We start from the raw sequence: 18,655 nt of genomic DNA, 5'->3' as shown, positions 1-18,655 counted from the left end.
GATCGGACAGCTGCCATTGTTGGCCACGGTTGAAGACTGGAGCAAGTACGGAAAACTGATGACGCCACGGTTGTCAAAAGAACTATGGCGGACTCTTCTAGCTCCAGACCTCGATGCATCGGTGAAGAAACCACATGCACGCCCTCCTCCTATTACCAGTATCATGAATAGCCGCAGGTCCTTTAGGTGGAGGTCACTAGTTAAATATGAATGAAGGTTTTATCATACAGGAAGATAAGTGGGTCTGCAGTTTTTCAAAAGAAAATTAAGGAGATGCAGGCAAAGAAGGATGTGCCATGGCATGCTAATTAAGTACTAGAGCATGCAGGTCATCATGTCTGAAGCTGCCGGCCGGCCGGTGGCATCTGGTGTGGAGGACGGACACATCACATCACCCGGTGTTGAGTAGCTAGCAGCAATGTGTAATGGTAGCCAGCTTCATAGTTTTTGATGTTTGGGTTCTCCTTCTCTCTCATATATATGCAATGCTACAAGCAACTTTCAGTTTATAGGGAGTTTTCCTTCTTCTACCGTCTTGCACATTTATATATTTCTGTCGTTACAGGAATTCAGTTTCTATTGTTTTACCTTTTCCCCACGTTTTTTAGCAGAACCACCATCTATACTTTTACTGGAATTGTGACAGTTGGCGGTAAAACGTCTGAGCATTCCAGTGCATGAGTCATATCCGAGTTGATATACAGACGTGGGCATCCGAATGCACGTATAGTTCAAGAACCTTACAATGATGGTGTGGGCCCTAGGTGGGCCCTATATGTCAGGTTCATGGCCCTACCCTTAGTAGGTGACCCCATCAGGTAACATGGTGATCTTCGAGCCAGTATAGACCAGTAAATATCAACTTTATTAAAGTGTAGAGGGAGGGTGTGGTATAATGAAAATAATGAAAACGTGAATTATTAGTCGCCAAGCACAGATTGAGTAGCATGTTCCGTGGTACAACCCACATTATGTGGCATCTTATTATTACCGATATACTAAGCACAAATCTACACATGCAAGCTTTTGAGGACCACTTGAAGCCCATATCTCGGTCGTATCGTGAATACATCCATGGGTGCATGGACATACTTTGGGGATAGTGAGACTGAGAACCTCTGCAGGATCATCGCGAGCACAACCTTGGCCTCGATCATGGTAAAGTTCTGCCCAATGCAAGCCCTAGGCCCCATAGAGAAAGGCAGAAATGCCTACGGGTGCTTTGCGGCCCTGCTCACCCCGTTCTTGAACCTCTGAGGCTTGAACTCTTCAGCGTCCTCACCCCAGAGCTCCTTGTCGCGGTGTATCATCTTGATCGGGGTCGATAGAATTGTGCCTTCCGGCACCCTAATGCCCCTGAGCTCAAGATTGCTGCCTGTTTTCCTCTGGATGTTGGTGACGGGGCCATATAGCCTGAGAGTTTCTAGAATGAACATCTCGACCAGCTTCATATTGTTGAGCATGTCGCCAGCAGGGATTTCTGTGCCACTCTCTCTCGTCACCTCCTCCCTAAGCTTCTCTTGCCACTCTGAGTGGGTGCTTAACAAGAACGTGGTCCAGGTGAGCAGCTGTGCAGTGGTCTCATGGCCAGCTAAGTAGAAGGTCTTGCACTCTTCTATGATCTCGTCCATGCTCATGAGTGGGTTTTGCACGTGCTCTGGCCCGCAAGTATTCAGGATTATCCCAAGCATGTCGTTCCCGTATCCCATGGTGTCCTTGCAGTTAAGGCGATTTTTGATGATGTTGACGAGTATGCTCCTCACCTCTTTGTTGAGCGTATGCATCTTTACGTTATTTTTCGTAGGAAGGTACCTGGTTAATTTCAGAAACATGAATATGCATTCATCAAACTGTTCTTTGTGAAATTGTATATTAATTGCCTGTTGATTTTGCACATGTTGCATGTGTCACATGCGAAGTATGTACCTGAATCCTGGGACGAGGTTCCAAACATTGAATAAACTAGAGAAGGCAAGAAATTGGAGCTCTTTCTGCGCCAGATAGACTTGCTTGGCCTCTTTGTGGTTTCTCCCAAATGCCACGCGTGAGATCACGTTGGCCGCAACCTCCTCGAACTGGCAACTAATATCGACTTCCACATGGCCACTACTCTTCTCCAACTTTGCTTCCCAGTCCGACAGCATCAACCCAACACAATCAGACACCGTTACTGCCAACATCTATGGAGCCAAGCAATGAGTCAGAAAAGTCCCGTACGGAAGTAATACTTCCTCCGTTCCTAAATAGGTGATGTTTATTTTTTATTTTTTTATATGGTCTCCATTAGGTGACTTGATTCGGTCACGCGCTAATATTTTAGATTAACATGTTAGAAAAGAATTATTAACGGATTTGCATCTATACCAGTATAATAGAATTTGTATCTCACAAATTCTAATAGTTTTTTTATTAATGGAATTGCTAGTTTGCTAAAAAAAGTATTATACACCTTTAGCTTGTCGACACTGAAGACTGGGTGGACGACCTTGCGGTGGCGCTTCCACTCGTCGCCGTCAATGAGGATGAGCCCTTTGCCGAGCAAGCAGGCAAAGTGGTGGTTGATGGGATTCTTTGGGAACAGCCCCGAGCGGTCAGAGAGCACCTGCTTCACCATGTCCACGTCCCCCATGAACAATTCCGGCCTCTTCCCGAGCCACGAGACGAACGTACGTCCTGCATGCGCGCACACTCCATCATCACGTACGTATGAACTACCTCCGTCCTAGTTTATTAGTCTCCTTAATACTTTGTGCCAAAATTTCACCATGTTTAATTAATAAAATGTGAATACATGTCAGAAAAAAGTATCCTCGAAAATAATGTTCAAATACGAATCCAACGATATAATTTTTTGTGATGTCCACTAATTTTTGATCAGTTATAATTCTGATTAATTAAATTTTGGCATAAAATACAAAGAGGATCACAGGACGGAGGTAGTACGATGAGAAGAAAGCGCCCGTGCAAATGGTCCAAGAAATTAAGGCGTGGACGTACCGTAGAGGGCCATCCATTTGCGAAAGTGGGGCTGCACCAGGGCGCCGTAGTCATGGCAGCCGACGTCGAGCACGAGGCCTGCGCTCTCCACGAGGAGCCGCTTCATCTCGACGATGTTGCCGACCAGGAACCGGTAGTCCGGCCCGCGCACGCCCTGCGCCCGGAACGCCCTTGTTATGGCGAGGGGTGACCACAAGAACCGTGACAACGCGCTGATGATGGCCCACGACGTGGCCAAAGACGCCGCCACCGCCACCCAGATCATGGCCACGCCCATGGTGTCTTTGTTCCTGGTGGGAGACTCGATGTAGCCAAAGAGGTGGTATTTATACACCAATTTTGGCCAGCGACGGTGAAGGTCTTCTCTCGTGGAATGGTTATGGGGGTAGCCACACCCACGCACGATTTGGGTCCTTGTGTACGGATTTCTGTGACGTGAGTCACTGTGTTTGATTAAAATCGAAGGTGGCTCGGCAAACCGTGGACAAGGTTCTTTTTTTTCCTCAAAAAGAATTCAGATCTATTATCAAATGAGCTTCATCGGTAGTACAAAGCACCTCAAACATAATAAAAACTACATCGAGATTCTGAGACCACCAAACGATCACTACCGTCGCCAGAACGAACCGCCGGCGTGCCATTGTCGCCGCTCCACTAGATTAGTCAGCTTGATCTTGCCGATGAATGCAGGGGTAGTCTTCATGCACGTGCCCCTATGGACCATTGCCTTAAAGCCACGCTCATCGCAGTTGAACCCTTGAATAAATATAAAGAACCTATCCAAATCTCATCACATGATAAGAAACTCTAACCTCGCTGCCACAAGGAGACGGCAGGAACCTACGCCGAGCTCCGTTGACTACGTGCGTATCGACAAACTCGAAGAGGATCGAAGCTCAAAATACAAAGTCAAAAAAGAAGCGCCACCATCTGTCCGAGCGCCACACCCGCATGGACTAAAAGACCCTAATCTAGAACTACCAATCGGAGCAGAGGCACCGGGATTCTCCTCCAAGCCACCGGCTGATGAAGCGGCAGGCTGAGGGATGGCAAATCCACGGGTTCACCGACGAAGTTTGGAGGAAATAGTTTGTCCTAGCCTTCAAGGGACAACGAAGGAAAGGCTACAAACCGTGGACAAGGCTGCTTTCGTGAGCTCACAGTTGCCGTGACGTGTCTTCTTGGCCCAGTGCCTTGCTACTCACACTCGGCAGCAGTTTGCCGAGCGTCACGCACAACAGTGGCATAGGGTGAAACAAATAGTAAGGCGGGCCGGATGGGTTAACCTGATGGAAACTGTTGGTCTGGCTGCATAGTGTCCAGCATTCCTTCTGGGCTAGGCGGGCCAAGGCCTAAGGTAGCTTCGCCATTGCGCACAGGGACAAAATGTTCTGGAATGTACCAGGTGCCACTGCCATATGTCATCTGTGCCAAGTTCCATCCCTTTGACCCTCAGCAAGGTTCCAACGCTTGCCACATGTCTACTTGTTGGACTGCCATCTTAAGAAACACTCCGAAAAACTGTAATATAGATTTATTTCTTTGGTTTGCTCCAGCACACATTTGACTCGCATATAACATTTGACACTCATAAAACAAAATCTGCAGTTCACTAATTTGGTCCTTGCAGTCCCCCCGATGGATATATAAAAAATATTATAGAAAGACCAAAAAAAGTCATGCGATTCACTTTGATTCATGCCATGCTTCACTTCCCAGTTCGGTAACTGCACTCCGTCGTTGGAGTTTACTTGTCTATCCCCTGTAGTCGGTTGTTCTCTGGTGCAGTTCACATGGGTCAGACAAAAAGTGCAACTTGAGATTAAACATATTTCCAAAACTAGTCTTAAACCGTAAAGAATTATACATATGTTTTCGCCTCTTTGGTACTTTGGATATTGTCTGTACCCATACTATTGATGACTTTTGTTGTGTTTATGTTATGTTGGACCATGTTGGTCTCTAGTTGTATTATAATTTGGATCTTGGCACTTGTATGCCCAATTCATATATATGTTGCCTCTTTGGTAGTGAAATTGTTGTGATATTCGGTTTGCAAAGTCCTTGGCATATGACACTGTGTGTGTCCGAGATGAAGTCATAAGCTTACTTGCGGTCTCTTTGTATGTGCTTTTATTCTAGAAATGGACCTCTAAGGTCCATATTTAGAATGGTACCGCATACGGGGACTTGCACCGAGCAATGCCTGCAAAGCTTGATCTATGTTTCCTATGAGTGGTAAGATGAGCCAGGGAAGAAAGAAATATTCAAATGTTTATTAAATCCCCTTATTTAAAACATACATAACTTATTATAAGATAATGATACAAGTAAGAAAATTTGAAGTGTTTTTTTATTTGCCATACGGGATTTGTACTGACTATGTGTGAAAATTCTTGTTCACGGCATTTATTCTTCATCGCATGTGTGGATGTGCATGCTTGCGTGCATGCACTATAAACGTGCGAGCATGTGCATGTGCATGTGTAAGGCGGCCAACTCCCGTAGGAAGGCATCGGCGTGCTCCGGCTTGACGCAGAGGGACACGACGTCGACGCCGTCCGTTCCCTTGCATGGCGGGCACATGACGCAGACGTTCATGGGCACCCGCTCTGCCGGTGACAGTGGTGGCATCACCCGCGCCGGTCCCCCACGCCCAAAGTCTACCGCGTCGAACCCAAGGTTCCGCAAGCTCGTCACAACCATCGTGTTGTGCCTCGGAGGGGGGTTCTCCTGCTGCTGATCCACCCCGGCACAGGCGCTGGTGGTCTCGTCGCCGCCGTCCGTGATCATACCCTGTATTATCTCCTTGGCAAGCCTTATGAGCTTCACCAGGTCCTTGATGTCGCCGCTCGCCACCGTGCTGCTCTTCGCCTCCACCGGCTGACTCCCGACGCAGTTGCCGTAGTAGCCGCGCTTGGCACGCACTAGCCCGCGCATGTCGCTCGAGATGACGAGGGCCGCTGGCGTGTCGGGGTTGGAGATCACCACGCGGGTGCGGCACTGCCACAGCACCGCTGCGACGGCGTCGAACACCGTGCAGTCGCCGCCACACTCGGCTTTGATGCAGCTGATCAAGCTCCATGAGATGGTGACGTGGAGGCATGCCATTTCCTCCATTCCAACCCTCATCCTAGACCTCATTGCGGTGACGACAGGCGACGGGAGGCGCGGGATTGTGCCATCGGCTTCGGACCGGACCGGAACGACGGACGGCGTTGGCATCCCACGGGCGAGCTCGGCGACGGCCTGGAGGAACTGCGCCATCCCAGCCGCGTCGGCCAGGACGTGGTTCCACTAGCGTGGTGTCGCTGGGGCGGCAATAATCGGCAGGGTAGCGCACGGCAAGGTCCCCGAGGAGCAGCGGCGACATCATGAGTTGGTCCAGCGCACAGCTAGCCGACGCGCTCACGAACGAGACGCCCTCTCCCGTGTACAAGATGTGGATCGGCTCCCCATCGGGTCCGACGACGAGGCGGCCAGCCATAGGATAGGGTGCCTCCGACAGGGCCTTCTTGACTGTCTCAGCAGGTTCATCGATTGGGTGGTCGAAGACGAGGAGCAGCGTGACAGGAACAGGAGCGAAACACTTGTCGAAAGAGGAGAGGTTGATAATGCCAGTGTGGTATCTCCAGCCCACCAGGGTTCAAGTCCTGATGCTCGCATTATTCCTGGATTTATTTTAGGATTTCTGTCAATGCGCATTCAGTGGGAGGAGACGTTCCCCTCGACGACGAGACGCCTACGGTGACTTCGTAAATCTCAAGATGATATGACAACTCGGTCTTTCGAAAGTGCTCATAGGGATAGGGTGTGTGTGTGCGCACGTGTTCATAGGGGTGAGCGTATGAGTGTATGTATGAGCGCTTGCGTCTGTGCTGTGTCAAAAAAAACATGTAAGTCCCACATACAATGCTGACGGCATCGACCACGTGTCGCCTCTCTCAGCGACTATATTTGCTACTTCTAATATAGTCTATTTGTTATTTGTAAAACGGCTAAATATTATAATTTCTAGGCCAACCAAGAATTGTATAGGAATTTTTATTAATGACATATATTATATACTAAAAGACGAGGCGGATGGCAAAGCGAAGTCTATAAAAAAATAAAAACTACTTACCGCACCCTTGTATATTTCAATGTACACATATAATACATTTATAGAGTACTTATTTTCTATAATCTGAGCTAAAAAAATTATTTTCTTTTGTGTTCCTTCGTGCTGTATCCAAAATTCGATTGCTTGATGATCTGATCTTTATTCATTTGTGTCAAAACTTAAATGTACGTCCATAATATTGAAATAATTTCTCTCATAGGTTATTTTTATGACTATAGTTTATCATGTGACCCAAACTCCTATAAGCTAGTAATTACTCCCTCCGTTTCTTTTTAATCCGCATATAAGGTTTGGTCAAAGTCAAGCTTTGTAGAGTTTGACTAACTTTATATTAAAAAATATAAACATTCACAATATGGAATGAATATTATCAGATGCACCATGAAACGAATTTTCATACTATATAGTTTTAGTATTGTAGATGTTCATATTTTTTATATAAATTTGGTCAAACTTTGTGTAGTTTGACTTTGACTAAATCTTATATGCGAAGTAAAAATAAACGGAGGGAGTATGATTTTATTTTTTATTTTAGACACATGTATCAACAATTACCTTATGGTAATCACCCTAGGAAATCAAATGAAAAACACGTGGTACGTTATAATATATAATCAGCTTTATATGTGTACAATAATAGGTGTAAAAAGACAACGATATATTATAACTAGATTACAAATTAATATTTTGCAACTTATTACTTACAAGACTACCACTCGCACCAAACCCGAGTCTACACATCTTATTTTTATGAGATACTCCTACAATGCTTAAATTTGTTATACTACTACAATAAATAGAATATTTTGAAATTATAATGATAATCAAGAAGAAACACGAGCACCAATTTTGTATTTTCTTTAGATAAATCATCGTACATCGAACCTAAACACGTCACAGTTAATAGATGTTTATCATTGTACCCAATTGTACCAACTAGCTGCTTCACTCAAACCTTAAATGTTAGCAACCAACGCTCCTCACGTACTCTTCCAATTCATGTACCCCTCGAGTGGACAATGATACAGTTAATTATTCTTATGTTGTATATGACTAATATAGTTAAAACATTTTTCTAGCATGCAAAAGACACATATCATAACCTCTCTCTCTCTCTCTCTCTCTCTCTGTGTGTGTGTGTGTGTGTGTGTGTGTGTTTCTTTTTCGACATGTCATAATAGTCATTTGACCCTACATGAAATTGAATTGAAGATTTTTATGCCACAAGTGATATTTATTTAATGGAATATATGAAGCCACAATCAGCATTCCTCGAATGATCTACCCACACTAAAGACGAAGTCCTTGCATTTGTGATGGACAGTGCCTAACTCTTTTGTGCTTACACTGAATTTTTTGGGAAAAACAAAGACACCTTATATGAAGGAACGACGGGAATACGAATTCCTCATACTACTACAGTAAACAGAATATTCAGAGCCATAATCAAGAAAAAACATTAGCACAAATTGTTTATTTTCTTTAGATAAATCATCGTATATCGTACCAGAACATGTCGCAGTCAATAGATGTTTATCATTGTACCTAATTGTACCAACTAGCTATTTTAATCAAACCTTGAAATTTAGCAACCAACGCTCCTCACGTACCTTCTTTCGAGCCGTACGTTTGGTGGGATCATGTGATCGTTGTCTTCCAGTCTTCACCATTAATACCTAGTACACGTACGAGCAGTGCTGCCTATCGTGCCAGAGACTAGCAACAGTACTTCTCGTACATTGAGCTACTGATAGCATGCGATATAATAACTATTAAATTAGAGAAGTCTAGCTTTCCACGTTTATCATCATTAAATAATGGGCGACCCTAGGCGCCGGCCGAACGGCGCAAGTTTGGCCCAGAAGCGCCGCGGCGGCCTCCCAATCCGTACTACACGGCGCCGTCTGATCTTACGCGGCTTCGCTCTCATCCCTACATAACTTCATGGACGAGTCTACGTAGCGGCCGGCTGCTCGCTGGCATGCGCGAGCGGCCGGCCTAAAATAGAAATTTTTTTATCCGCTAGCATGTGTGTAATTTTTGTCCGCTAGCGCATGTATCTTTTAGCATTTAATACATTCACACCGGTCACAATCAGTTGGAAAAAACAGATCACATATGCATTTGTTTCGGTTTTCAAATTTTCAAAAGCTATATCTTCCAAACCGCGCTTCGGAATTAAGATCCGTTTTCACCGCTGGAATCCTCGCAACGTGCTCTTCAAAACTATATCCCGCATGGGGATGTTTCGACGAACTAGTCTTCCTGTCAACTAAACATCAATGTGTGCAATTAGACTAGATTGCCGCGCCAACTGAGCATATGTGTGTGCCAAAAAAGTCCTGCCAACTAAACATCAATGTGTGTGCAACTGGACTAGATTGCCACGCCAACTGAGCATATGTGTGTGCAACTAGTGTCCTGCCAACTAAACATCAGTGTGTGTGCAACTAGACTAAATTACAAGCCAACTAAGCATATGCGTGTGCAATTAGTCTTTCTGCCAACTAAACATCAATGTGTGTGTAACTAGACTACATTACAAGCCAACTAAATATCAATGTATGTGCAACTAGACTACATTACAAGCCAACTAAATATCAATGTGTGTGCGACTAGACTATATTACAAGAGGAGGTTGCACATCAACTTTCGTCGAGGCAATAGACTAGTCGCACATCAAAGTTGTCGTGGTTGCTAGGTTGTAACCTCATACGTAGGCGCAGCTCCAAACATTAGTTTTGGAAAAAAGTTGCACGATGTAGTAATAAAGTTGCACAATGCAGTAATAGAGTTGCACTATATAGCTCCAAAGTTGGCATCGAAAAAAATTCGTCAAAATATACCCATGCGGGATCTAGTTTCAAAGATCTCGTCGCGAGGATTTCAATGGTGAAAACGGATTTGAATTCCGACGCGCGGTTTGAAAGATATAGCTTTTTGAATTTTTAAAAACCCGAAATAAATGCAGATGGATCTGTCTTTCTTAAACTAAAGGAGCAGTGTGAACGTATTTAATGCCACGCCTACATGCACTAGCAGACAAATAAATTACCACATGCATGCGCTGTGAGAGCCGGCCGCTCGGTTCGACCAAAAAGTGCGCGGCCACTTTTTAGATTTCAGTTAACTTCATATGCGAAAAAAAAAAAACAATCCCCTCGCCTCTCCACCACGTGACTCCGTTCATATGCGCAGCTCTGGCGAGGGCAACGACAACTGGCCGCTTGCTGACTCGCAGAGCTACCCTCCCGGTGCTCGCCGATGATCCTCTCCAGCCATCAATTTTGGTTCAAGCTCCGCCATCAACCGGTTGCAATTCCCGCCGCCTCGATGCTCCATGGTTGTAGCATCCCATTGCGCTGCTCGCGTGACGCTTGCCTCACAGGTTTCCCCTGAAGGACAGCCACCGCTCTCCGCCATTAAATGGATGTAATAAATTTCTCGCCCAGTAGTAGCAAAAACTGACGAAGGTTGAAGCAAAATGTTGTCACCACCGTCGCGGGTCGCGGGTCGCAGCTCTGCCATGAATGGATGCGGGTCGCGGGTCATCACCGTCGCGGGTCGTCGGTTGTAGCAAAATCCGATGGCGGTTGCAGGAAAATGTCATCGCCACCGTCCCAGGTCGCAGCTCCGCCGTGAATTACGGAGAGATTCTTTTCTTACTACCTTTCTATTGGGGACTACATACTAGTTTTTATGAACGGAATGTATTGGATGGTGGAAGGGCACACACGGAAAACTGGGATGAAAAGAGAAATACACCTACATTGTGGAATTTTTGGGAAAAACAAAGACACCTTATATAAAGGAACGATGGGAGTACAATGCTTGAATTTCTCATACTACTAAAATAAAAAGAATATTTTCAAATTACAACGACAATCAAGAAAAACATTAGCACAAATTGTTTATTTTCTTTAGATAAATCAGCTATCTCGTACCAAAACATGTCACAGTTAATAGATGTTTATCATTGTACCCAATTGTACCAACTAGCTGTTTTACTGAAACCTTAAATTTTAGCAACCAACGCTCCTCATGTACTCTTCCAATTCGTGTACCCATCGAATGGACAATGATACAGTTAATTATTCTTATGTTGTATATGACTAATATAAGTGTGTGTGTGTGTGTGTGTGTGTGTGTGTGTGTGTGTGTGTGTGTTGTTTTTGTTTTTCAACATGTCATAATAATCATTTGACCCCATGTGAAATTGAATTGAATATTTTTACGCCACAAGTGATATTTATCTAATGGAATATATGAAGCCACAATCATCATTCCTCGTAAGATCTACCCACACTAAAGATGACGTCCTTGCATTTGTGATGGACATTGTATAGTGCCTTTGCAAGACGTTTTATTTGTAGGATTGAAATCTACAAGAATACGTCACATGTTCTATTCTAACATGTAATTAAACCAAAAAAAATCCATCGAATGCAACCACATGTTGTTTTCTATGTTTGAATGAAATCAATGTCATGATCCTAACTTGTTTTTTAGAAAAAAGATCTCATTTTTTCAACCAAACAACATATTTTACAAAATAACTGTGTGTTTCAATTTCCCACGGTTGAAGATATATATGTAGGTGTATCTATCTTAGTTTGATGGTCTACCTAATTCCACATATTTTCATATGAATTTTGGAAGATTGGAATTTTGAGGGCTTATTTGATTTGTAAGATTCAGGAATGTTTCCTACAAATTGGCTTTGAACTACATTCCATAGTAAATTCCTGAACCGGGCTTTTGCCCCTCTTGATATATAAAGCAACATTCGGAATACATGGCCGAATGACACAAGGTAGTCAGGAAAGCCCTCGTGAATAGTAGATACAAGAATAGCCTGCCAATAGAATTCACACCAAAGAAAGATGCGCATGGCAAAAGAACGACATGAAGACACTGCCGAGCAAGAGCAAAGGACGACACAACACACCATTGCGGTCCGAGTGACAATGCCCCATGAGGGTAATGGCAGAAAAAGATGCTGCTATCGAGACCAAAGAAACATTGATTTTCACCTGGAGCCCTGGCATTGGGCAGAAAAAGAAGTGAGGGCCACCTGCCGGCCACATGACCAAAAGGGCTAACACCACCACCACTACGAAGCCCAAAGAGAGCCAAATTGGTAGCCTGCCATGCAATGACGTCGCCCCAGCATCCCAGTTGAACTTATCGACGCCATAGGGTGTCTCGCACCCAACCCACGAGATCCTACCACAATTGAAGGATGAAGGGAAGCCAAAATTGCCATCACGGCTGCACCGCAACAAATCACCGTGCCGTGCAAAACGAGAACTAACTTGAGCCACTGACTGACAGCTAACAAGCAGCACCAAGAGGGAGTAGCGACTAGCGCTTTGTCAGATCTGGCCAATCTCCATCGTGACGGGGGCCACCCAAGTAGCCGGCACCTCAAGCCACTCTGGTCGCCTTTGTCGCACCGGTCACCATCATCTCCATCACCACCCATGGCGTCCCTGCGCCCACCATCCTCAGGCCGCAGCCTTGCCGCCATCACCAAGTCATCATGCCCCTGAAGAAGCTCGGCGCCGTGCCAATGGCCGTCTGAACCACCGCCACCATGGAGGAAGACTACCCATTCCCTCGAAGCCACTAGTACAACCCGTGGGTTCCTAGGAAGCCCAAGAGCTCCCTACCGCCGTGGGCAGATCCGATCGGGGTCGCTGCTACTACAGACCCAGACAACCGTGAAATCTCTACAACTCCACCGCCCACGCGTGCCACCGGCCAAGCCATGTGCCTAGCCACCGCCACACCCAAGTGAGAACCCGTGTCCCCACAAGCTCCGCATACCGTGCTACGAGTCACCAACCGGGGAGAAAGAAGGGCCCCGCTGCCGAGCACTGACTAACAACCGTACACATAGGGATGTAATTCGCGTTCCCGTAAATCCTGTTTAGTTAGCTTTAACTAGTTCCATTTGTTCATTTTCTTCGAAAATATATAAATTATTAAATTAGTAGATCATTAGTCGGTTTAAAACGGATTAAAGGGGACATACTTTTGGTAGGATGAGCGGTGCTGGCATGTCATGCTACCGAGTAGCAACGATGCCCATTGTGCATTGAGCTACTCCCTTTATTGTCAAAAGCGCTCTTATATTATGAAACGAATGGAGTAGTATTAGATTAACTAAAGTCCGAACTTTTCCACATTTATCATCATTAATTAACGTATATACGTGCACAAGAAATTGGAAAGGTATAATCTTCTCAGATCCATACGTTTGGTGGGATTATGTGATCGTTGTCTTCCGGTCTTCATCATTAATACCTAGTACACGTAAGAGAATAGTACTTCTAGTACATTGAGCTACTTATTCTTTTGCGGGATCGTGCATTGAGCTAGTGATAGCATGCGTTAGATATAACTATCAAATTAGAGAAGTCTAGCTTTCCCACATTTATTATCATTAAATAATGAGCGACCCTAGGCGCCAACCGGCCCGCCCAAATTTGTGCCCGTCACCTAGCGGCCGTTGGATCCGTGCTATGCAGGGCCATCTGATTTTGCGCGGCTTCGTCTCTTGCCTACATAACTTCGTACACACAAAAAAAGATCTCCTCGCCTCTCGACCATGCGGCTCCGTCCATGTGTAGAAAGGTACGAGAGAAATATTCTTTTTTTAAACATAAGTGCAAACACAAGCGCTTATATATACATGCATACACTCACCCCTATGAACGCACGCACGCACACCATATCCCTATGAGCACCTTCGAAATACTGAGCCGGCATATCATCTTGAGATTTTACGAAGTCATCATAGGCGGCTCGTAATTGACGGGAACGTCCCCTCCCATTGAAAATGTATCGCCGGAAATACTGAAATAATCCAGGATAAATGCAAGCACCAGGACTTAAAACTTGGTGAGCCGTGGACTATCCACCTAACCATCCAACTATAGGTTCGCTCGCTTGAGAGAACTGTTCAATATAAAAAGATCGCTCAATAAAAGGGAGCTAAACGAGGCAATGAATACAATGTAGAATTACCACCAAAAAATGTAAATTTAAATACTTTCTTGGTCCACAATCCAACAGACCAAACCAAGCATAACTGCCTGATGAGGATAGGGTGGCAGTATGGAGGCGGTTATTACAACGATCTTCCTTCAATACTTACGACGAAGGTGAGAGATATGCATCTCTCAAAGTCTGAGAGAGAGAGAGAGAGAGAGCAAACTGGCTTATTTGATATGGGTTGAGACCCAACTAGCATTAGGGACACACACACGCGCACAAACTACTACTACTAAGGGCATCTTCAATGCCGGCTACATCCCTCGCTCGAATGCCGCCCTATCCCCGACGCTGGCTGCGAGCTACATCCCTATTCCCCAAACCATGTCGCCTCAACTCCTGACTCAGCTGGACCCGGTAAACCACCCACGCCCAGATGCTCTCACCATGGTCATCATCGTTGATCATAGGGATGCAAGCGGGCGTCCCGCATAGTCCCGCATAAATCGAGGATTAGTTCAAATTGAACTAAATCTGAGTTGGGTAATTATAACTAACCTAAACCAATTTTGCCTATGAAGTGGGGCGGATCGGGCGCCGCTCTGCACCCCTAGTTGATCGCCTCCCTCACCTTGTTGATCCCGCTGCCCGGCCACATCCATCTTCTCAAAGAAGCCGACGGCGCAGGTCTTTAGCTTCCTCGTGCCTCCGCGTGTACGGTCGGCTACAACGTGCCTCATTGGTTTCCGTACAACCAGGTAGCCAATATTGACATCCTCAAATGGCTTTGTGTACTCGAAGATATCATTTTCGGCATGGAGGCCAACAATGATGCGGCACAATCGCCGTTTTTCTCTGCACCGCCTTGCCAATAATCTAAGCAAGCACTCCTTTCGCTTGTTGTATGTAGCTTGAGGTGTACTTTCTTGATTGCTTTTGTTATTGGTACTGGGTTTGTTTGTGAGAAATTATTGGTACTGGTTATCAAGGGAGAGATGGAGGGAGTGAGGGGGTGAATGAGCGGTTCTACTATGTTCTAACACTTTCTTTTGATTTTAGGTGTATGTATGGATGGCAGCGTTTTCTTGGTATACGACTGAAGGATGTGTGTAGCTTTTTATTCTGTTGGACAACTGGATGTTCTAGACTGGCATAATTGAGTTATACTTAGTATTCAGGACAAAGTTATTAACGAAGGTTGACTTCGATATGATGCAAAATTCAATAATATAGTATACTTGGGTCATAGTATGCGAGATGATTGGATTGTCATTTGCTATTAATTTCATTAAAACAATGTTATTGCCATTAAAATTTGGGCAGAATTATTTATAGTTCATGATTTTAAGAAAATTCACTTGGTTAGCTCATACATCTGAAGTGTTAGACGAGGTGAAATGATGATGAATAGTAAGACTACCCACAGTGGAAGTAACATAGATAGTAACATCACACATATCTAGATAAAATAGATGATGTGGCAAGCAATAAATGAAGAAAAAGAGGCATGTGGTAACATAGCTAGTTACTAGTAGTATGAGTAACATCACACATATCAAGGTAAGATGAGTCTATGACATAATAAATGAAATGTTGCATGTTACCACATATATGTTATTCCCCACTATAGAGGTAGTAACATAGACTAGTAACATTGGAATGTTACTACTCTATGTTACTACCCATTGTGGCTAGTCTAAGGAGGAAGTGGGACATCGGGAGGAACTTGTTGAAGCTGGGCAAGCAAAAGTAAGAATGCCTCTCCTGTGTTTTTAAGAAATAGAACAGTCGGTGTACAAATATTTGACCCAAGCAGGGAAAAGAATGCTAGCTTCTTGTGCATGGGAGAAGATATGTAAGAATATATTAGTTTATTTCTTGGAACATTGGTTAGTTTATGGCTTGATACTTCATACGTGCCGTGTCACTCCCACAAGCGACAGGGGGATCTCCTCGCCACCGCCCAACCCTACACCCTTCGCTTGTACCTCCCAGGCAGCGCGGGACGACGTCTGCAAGCGGCAGCGCCGTGCTTGCGTGGGTCGGTGGCGCGGCGTCATGCATTTGTGCCAGCGGTGGTGACCTGTGTTGGCGGCACGGTGGCGGCATGGCGGCTTCATGAGATCTGGATGTCATGGTGTGTGGCTGAGATCCGATCTGGACCTTCCGGCTTTGGCTCCTGGACGACTGTGGGCGGCGCGGGGTGACCTTCCGGTGAGCTCTCTTGACAGTAGGCCATGGTTGATGTGGTCTTTCCCGTCGAATGGCATACGACCACCAGTGGCCTCGCGTCGATCTGTGCTGGCGGCGGCCGCCCAACCCCACTACAACCCATGAGAGCCATGGAAGCCCAATTAATGGAGATGCACGGGGGTGGGCGGGAAGATAAACTGAGTGAATAGCAAGTTTTCTTATTCTTGCGGTACAGGTACAACTGCAACCACTTGGGCTTTCCATAATTCTATAGAAAAAGACTCGACTGGTGTAAGAACATGCCGTGCTCCGCTGAGGGATGAAGAAATCAAGTCAAACTTCATTTCTAGGCGATTGTTTCTTAGGTTACTCCCATATTATAAACATCAAAACAACAGGATATGCATACTTTCTCAAGTACGTCATAACAGGTTGTACTGAAAATAAATAAAATTGCATCAAAGGTTTACAATGCAAGCTAATACCTATGTCCTGATTTATTGGTCCTCTTTGTATTTTATGTTAAACTTTGACCGTAGATTTAATTAATAAAATGGTAATGCATGTCAGGACAAATTATATCTTTGGTTTCGTATTTGAACATAGTTTTGTATGTTATTACTTTTGCTATGTATAACTTATATTCTATTAGTTATTATAATCTTGGTCATAACACGGCACTAAATATGATGGAGACTAATAAAACATGACGGAGGTAGTATGAATAGGAAGGGTAATATCGCATTACCACTAGTAGAAAACCGGCCTTTTGTCCCGGTTCATAAGGGCCTTTAGTCCCGGTTCTTGAACCGGGACTAAAGGGTCATTACTAATGCCCTCACCCTTTAGTCCCGGTTCAAACCAGAACCGGGACAGATGGGCCTCCACGTGACATGCCCTCACCCTTTATTCTAGACTGAATCGGAACTAATGGGCTGACCCGGCCTGGACAATTGCCCCCTTTTCTACTAGTGTACCCCGGATTTGTCGGATCTGTATTGGTATCACGCGCTCGACGAAACGCGATGTGGACTGACATCTAACGGTGGAGGGAGGTGCACGGCGATCAAGGCCGGTCGGCAACGTGCGCGCGTCCAGCGTCCAGTGCTTGGAGATTGGACTGCTTGGAGATCGGAGGCACGAATGCTGGAAACCTGCCGCCATTGACTCACGATGGCACGTCTCGTGGCATACATGCGTTCATGCGCCGTGTTTCGTTGTTCATTTCTCCCCGAAAAACAAATAAAATATTATACTGTTAGATCCTTAGTCCGTTTAAACGGGACTAAACGGGACTGGTTTACATCCCTCCGTACACATACGTTTGGTAGGATGAGCGGTACTGGCATGTCATCGTACATTGAGCTACTTTTTAGGGGGGGGGGCGTAGATTGAGCTACCGATTGCATATGTTAGATTAACTAAAGTTAGAGAATTTCCGCATTTATCATCATTAATTAACCTCACATCCTTACGACCATTCAGAAAGAAAAAAGGAAAATATAATCTTCTCGGAGCCGTACGTTTGGTGGGATCACGTGATGGTTGTCCTCTAGTCTTCACTATTAAGACCTAGCTAGTATACGAGCGGTGCTGGCCTAAATGCAACAGACTAGCAACAGTACTTCTCGTACATTGAGCTACTTCATTTTTTTTTTGTGGGGATCGTGTATTGAGCTACTGATAGCATGCGTTAGATATAACTATCAAGTTAGAGAAGTCTACCATGCAAAAAAAAGTTAGAGAAGTCTAGCTTTCGCACGATTTATCATCATTAAATTTCTTTTAGAAAGTTTATCATCATTAAATAATAGGCGACCTTATGCACCGGCTGGCTGGCCCAAATTTGGTCCCATCGCCTAGCAGGCGCCCGATACCCAGGGACATCTGATCTTGCACAGCTTCGTCTCTTCCGTACATAACTTTGCACGCAAAAAAAAGGAAAAATCCCCTTGCCTCTCCACCGCGCGAATCGTCCGTCCATGTGGGCAGCTCTAGCGAGGGCAACAATTGCCGGCCACTCGCACCCAGCCACATCGCAGAGCTACCCACATGGTGCTTGCCGAAGAACCTCCACCTGTCATAAATTTCGGTTGCAGTTCCACCATCAACCGGTTGCAATACCCCCGTCGACCAGTTGCAACTCCTGCCGTCGACCCTCTATGGTTGCAGCATCCTAGTGCGCCGCCCCGCCGGCCTCACCAGTGACGCTTGCCGCACAGGTTTCCCCCAAACGACAACCACACGGGTTGCCCCTGCTGGCCTCACCGGTGGCTATAGAATCTAAATATATATATTTTACCGCACAAGCGATATTTATTTGACATAATATTAGCTCTTGTG

General features: G+C 45.3%; 1 protein-coding gene and 1 pseudogene across 1 annotated transcript; both read right to left on the bottom strand.

Annotated features, from left to right (window-relative positions):
• Positions 1–858: 858 nt before the first annotated feature.
• LOC125540547 (cytochrome P450 709B2-like) lies at positions 859–3,278 on the bottom strand. The gene is made up of 4 exons (XM_048704164.2): positions 2,998–3,278; positions 2,450–2,673; positions 1,927–2,180; positions 859–1,812 (listed from the first exon to the last, which is right to left on the bottom strand). The coding sequence occupies exons 1-4, from the start codon at positions 3,272–3,274 to the stop codon at positions 1,212–1,214; spliced, it is 1,356 nt and encodes a 451-aa protein (XP_048560121.2). The 5' UTR covers positions 3,275–3,278; the 3' UTR covers positions 859–1,211.
• A 2,173-nt stretch (positions 3,279–5,451) lies between these two features.
• LOC125541493 (acyl transferase 15-like) lies at positions 5,452–17,476 on the bottom strand (annotated as a pseudogene).
• Between the last annotated feature and the right edge of the window lie 1,179 nt (positions 17,477–18,655).

This window comes from Triticum urartu, chromosome 2A (genome assembly GCF_056163025.1).
Source record: "Triticum urartu cultivar PI428250 chromosome 2A, HENAU_Tu73, whole genome shotgun sequence".
NCBI lineage: Eukaryota > Viridiplantae > Streptophyta > Magnoliopsida > Poales > Poaceae > Triticum > Triticum urartu.
The sequence above is the reverse complement of the archived record's forward strand: the minus strand, read 5'-3'. Positions and strand labels throughout refer to the sequence as shown.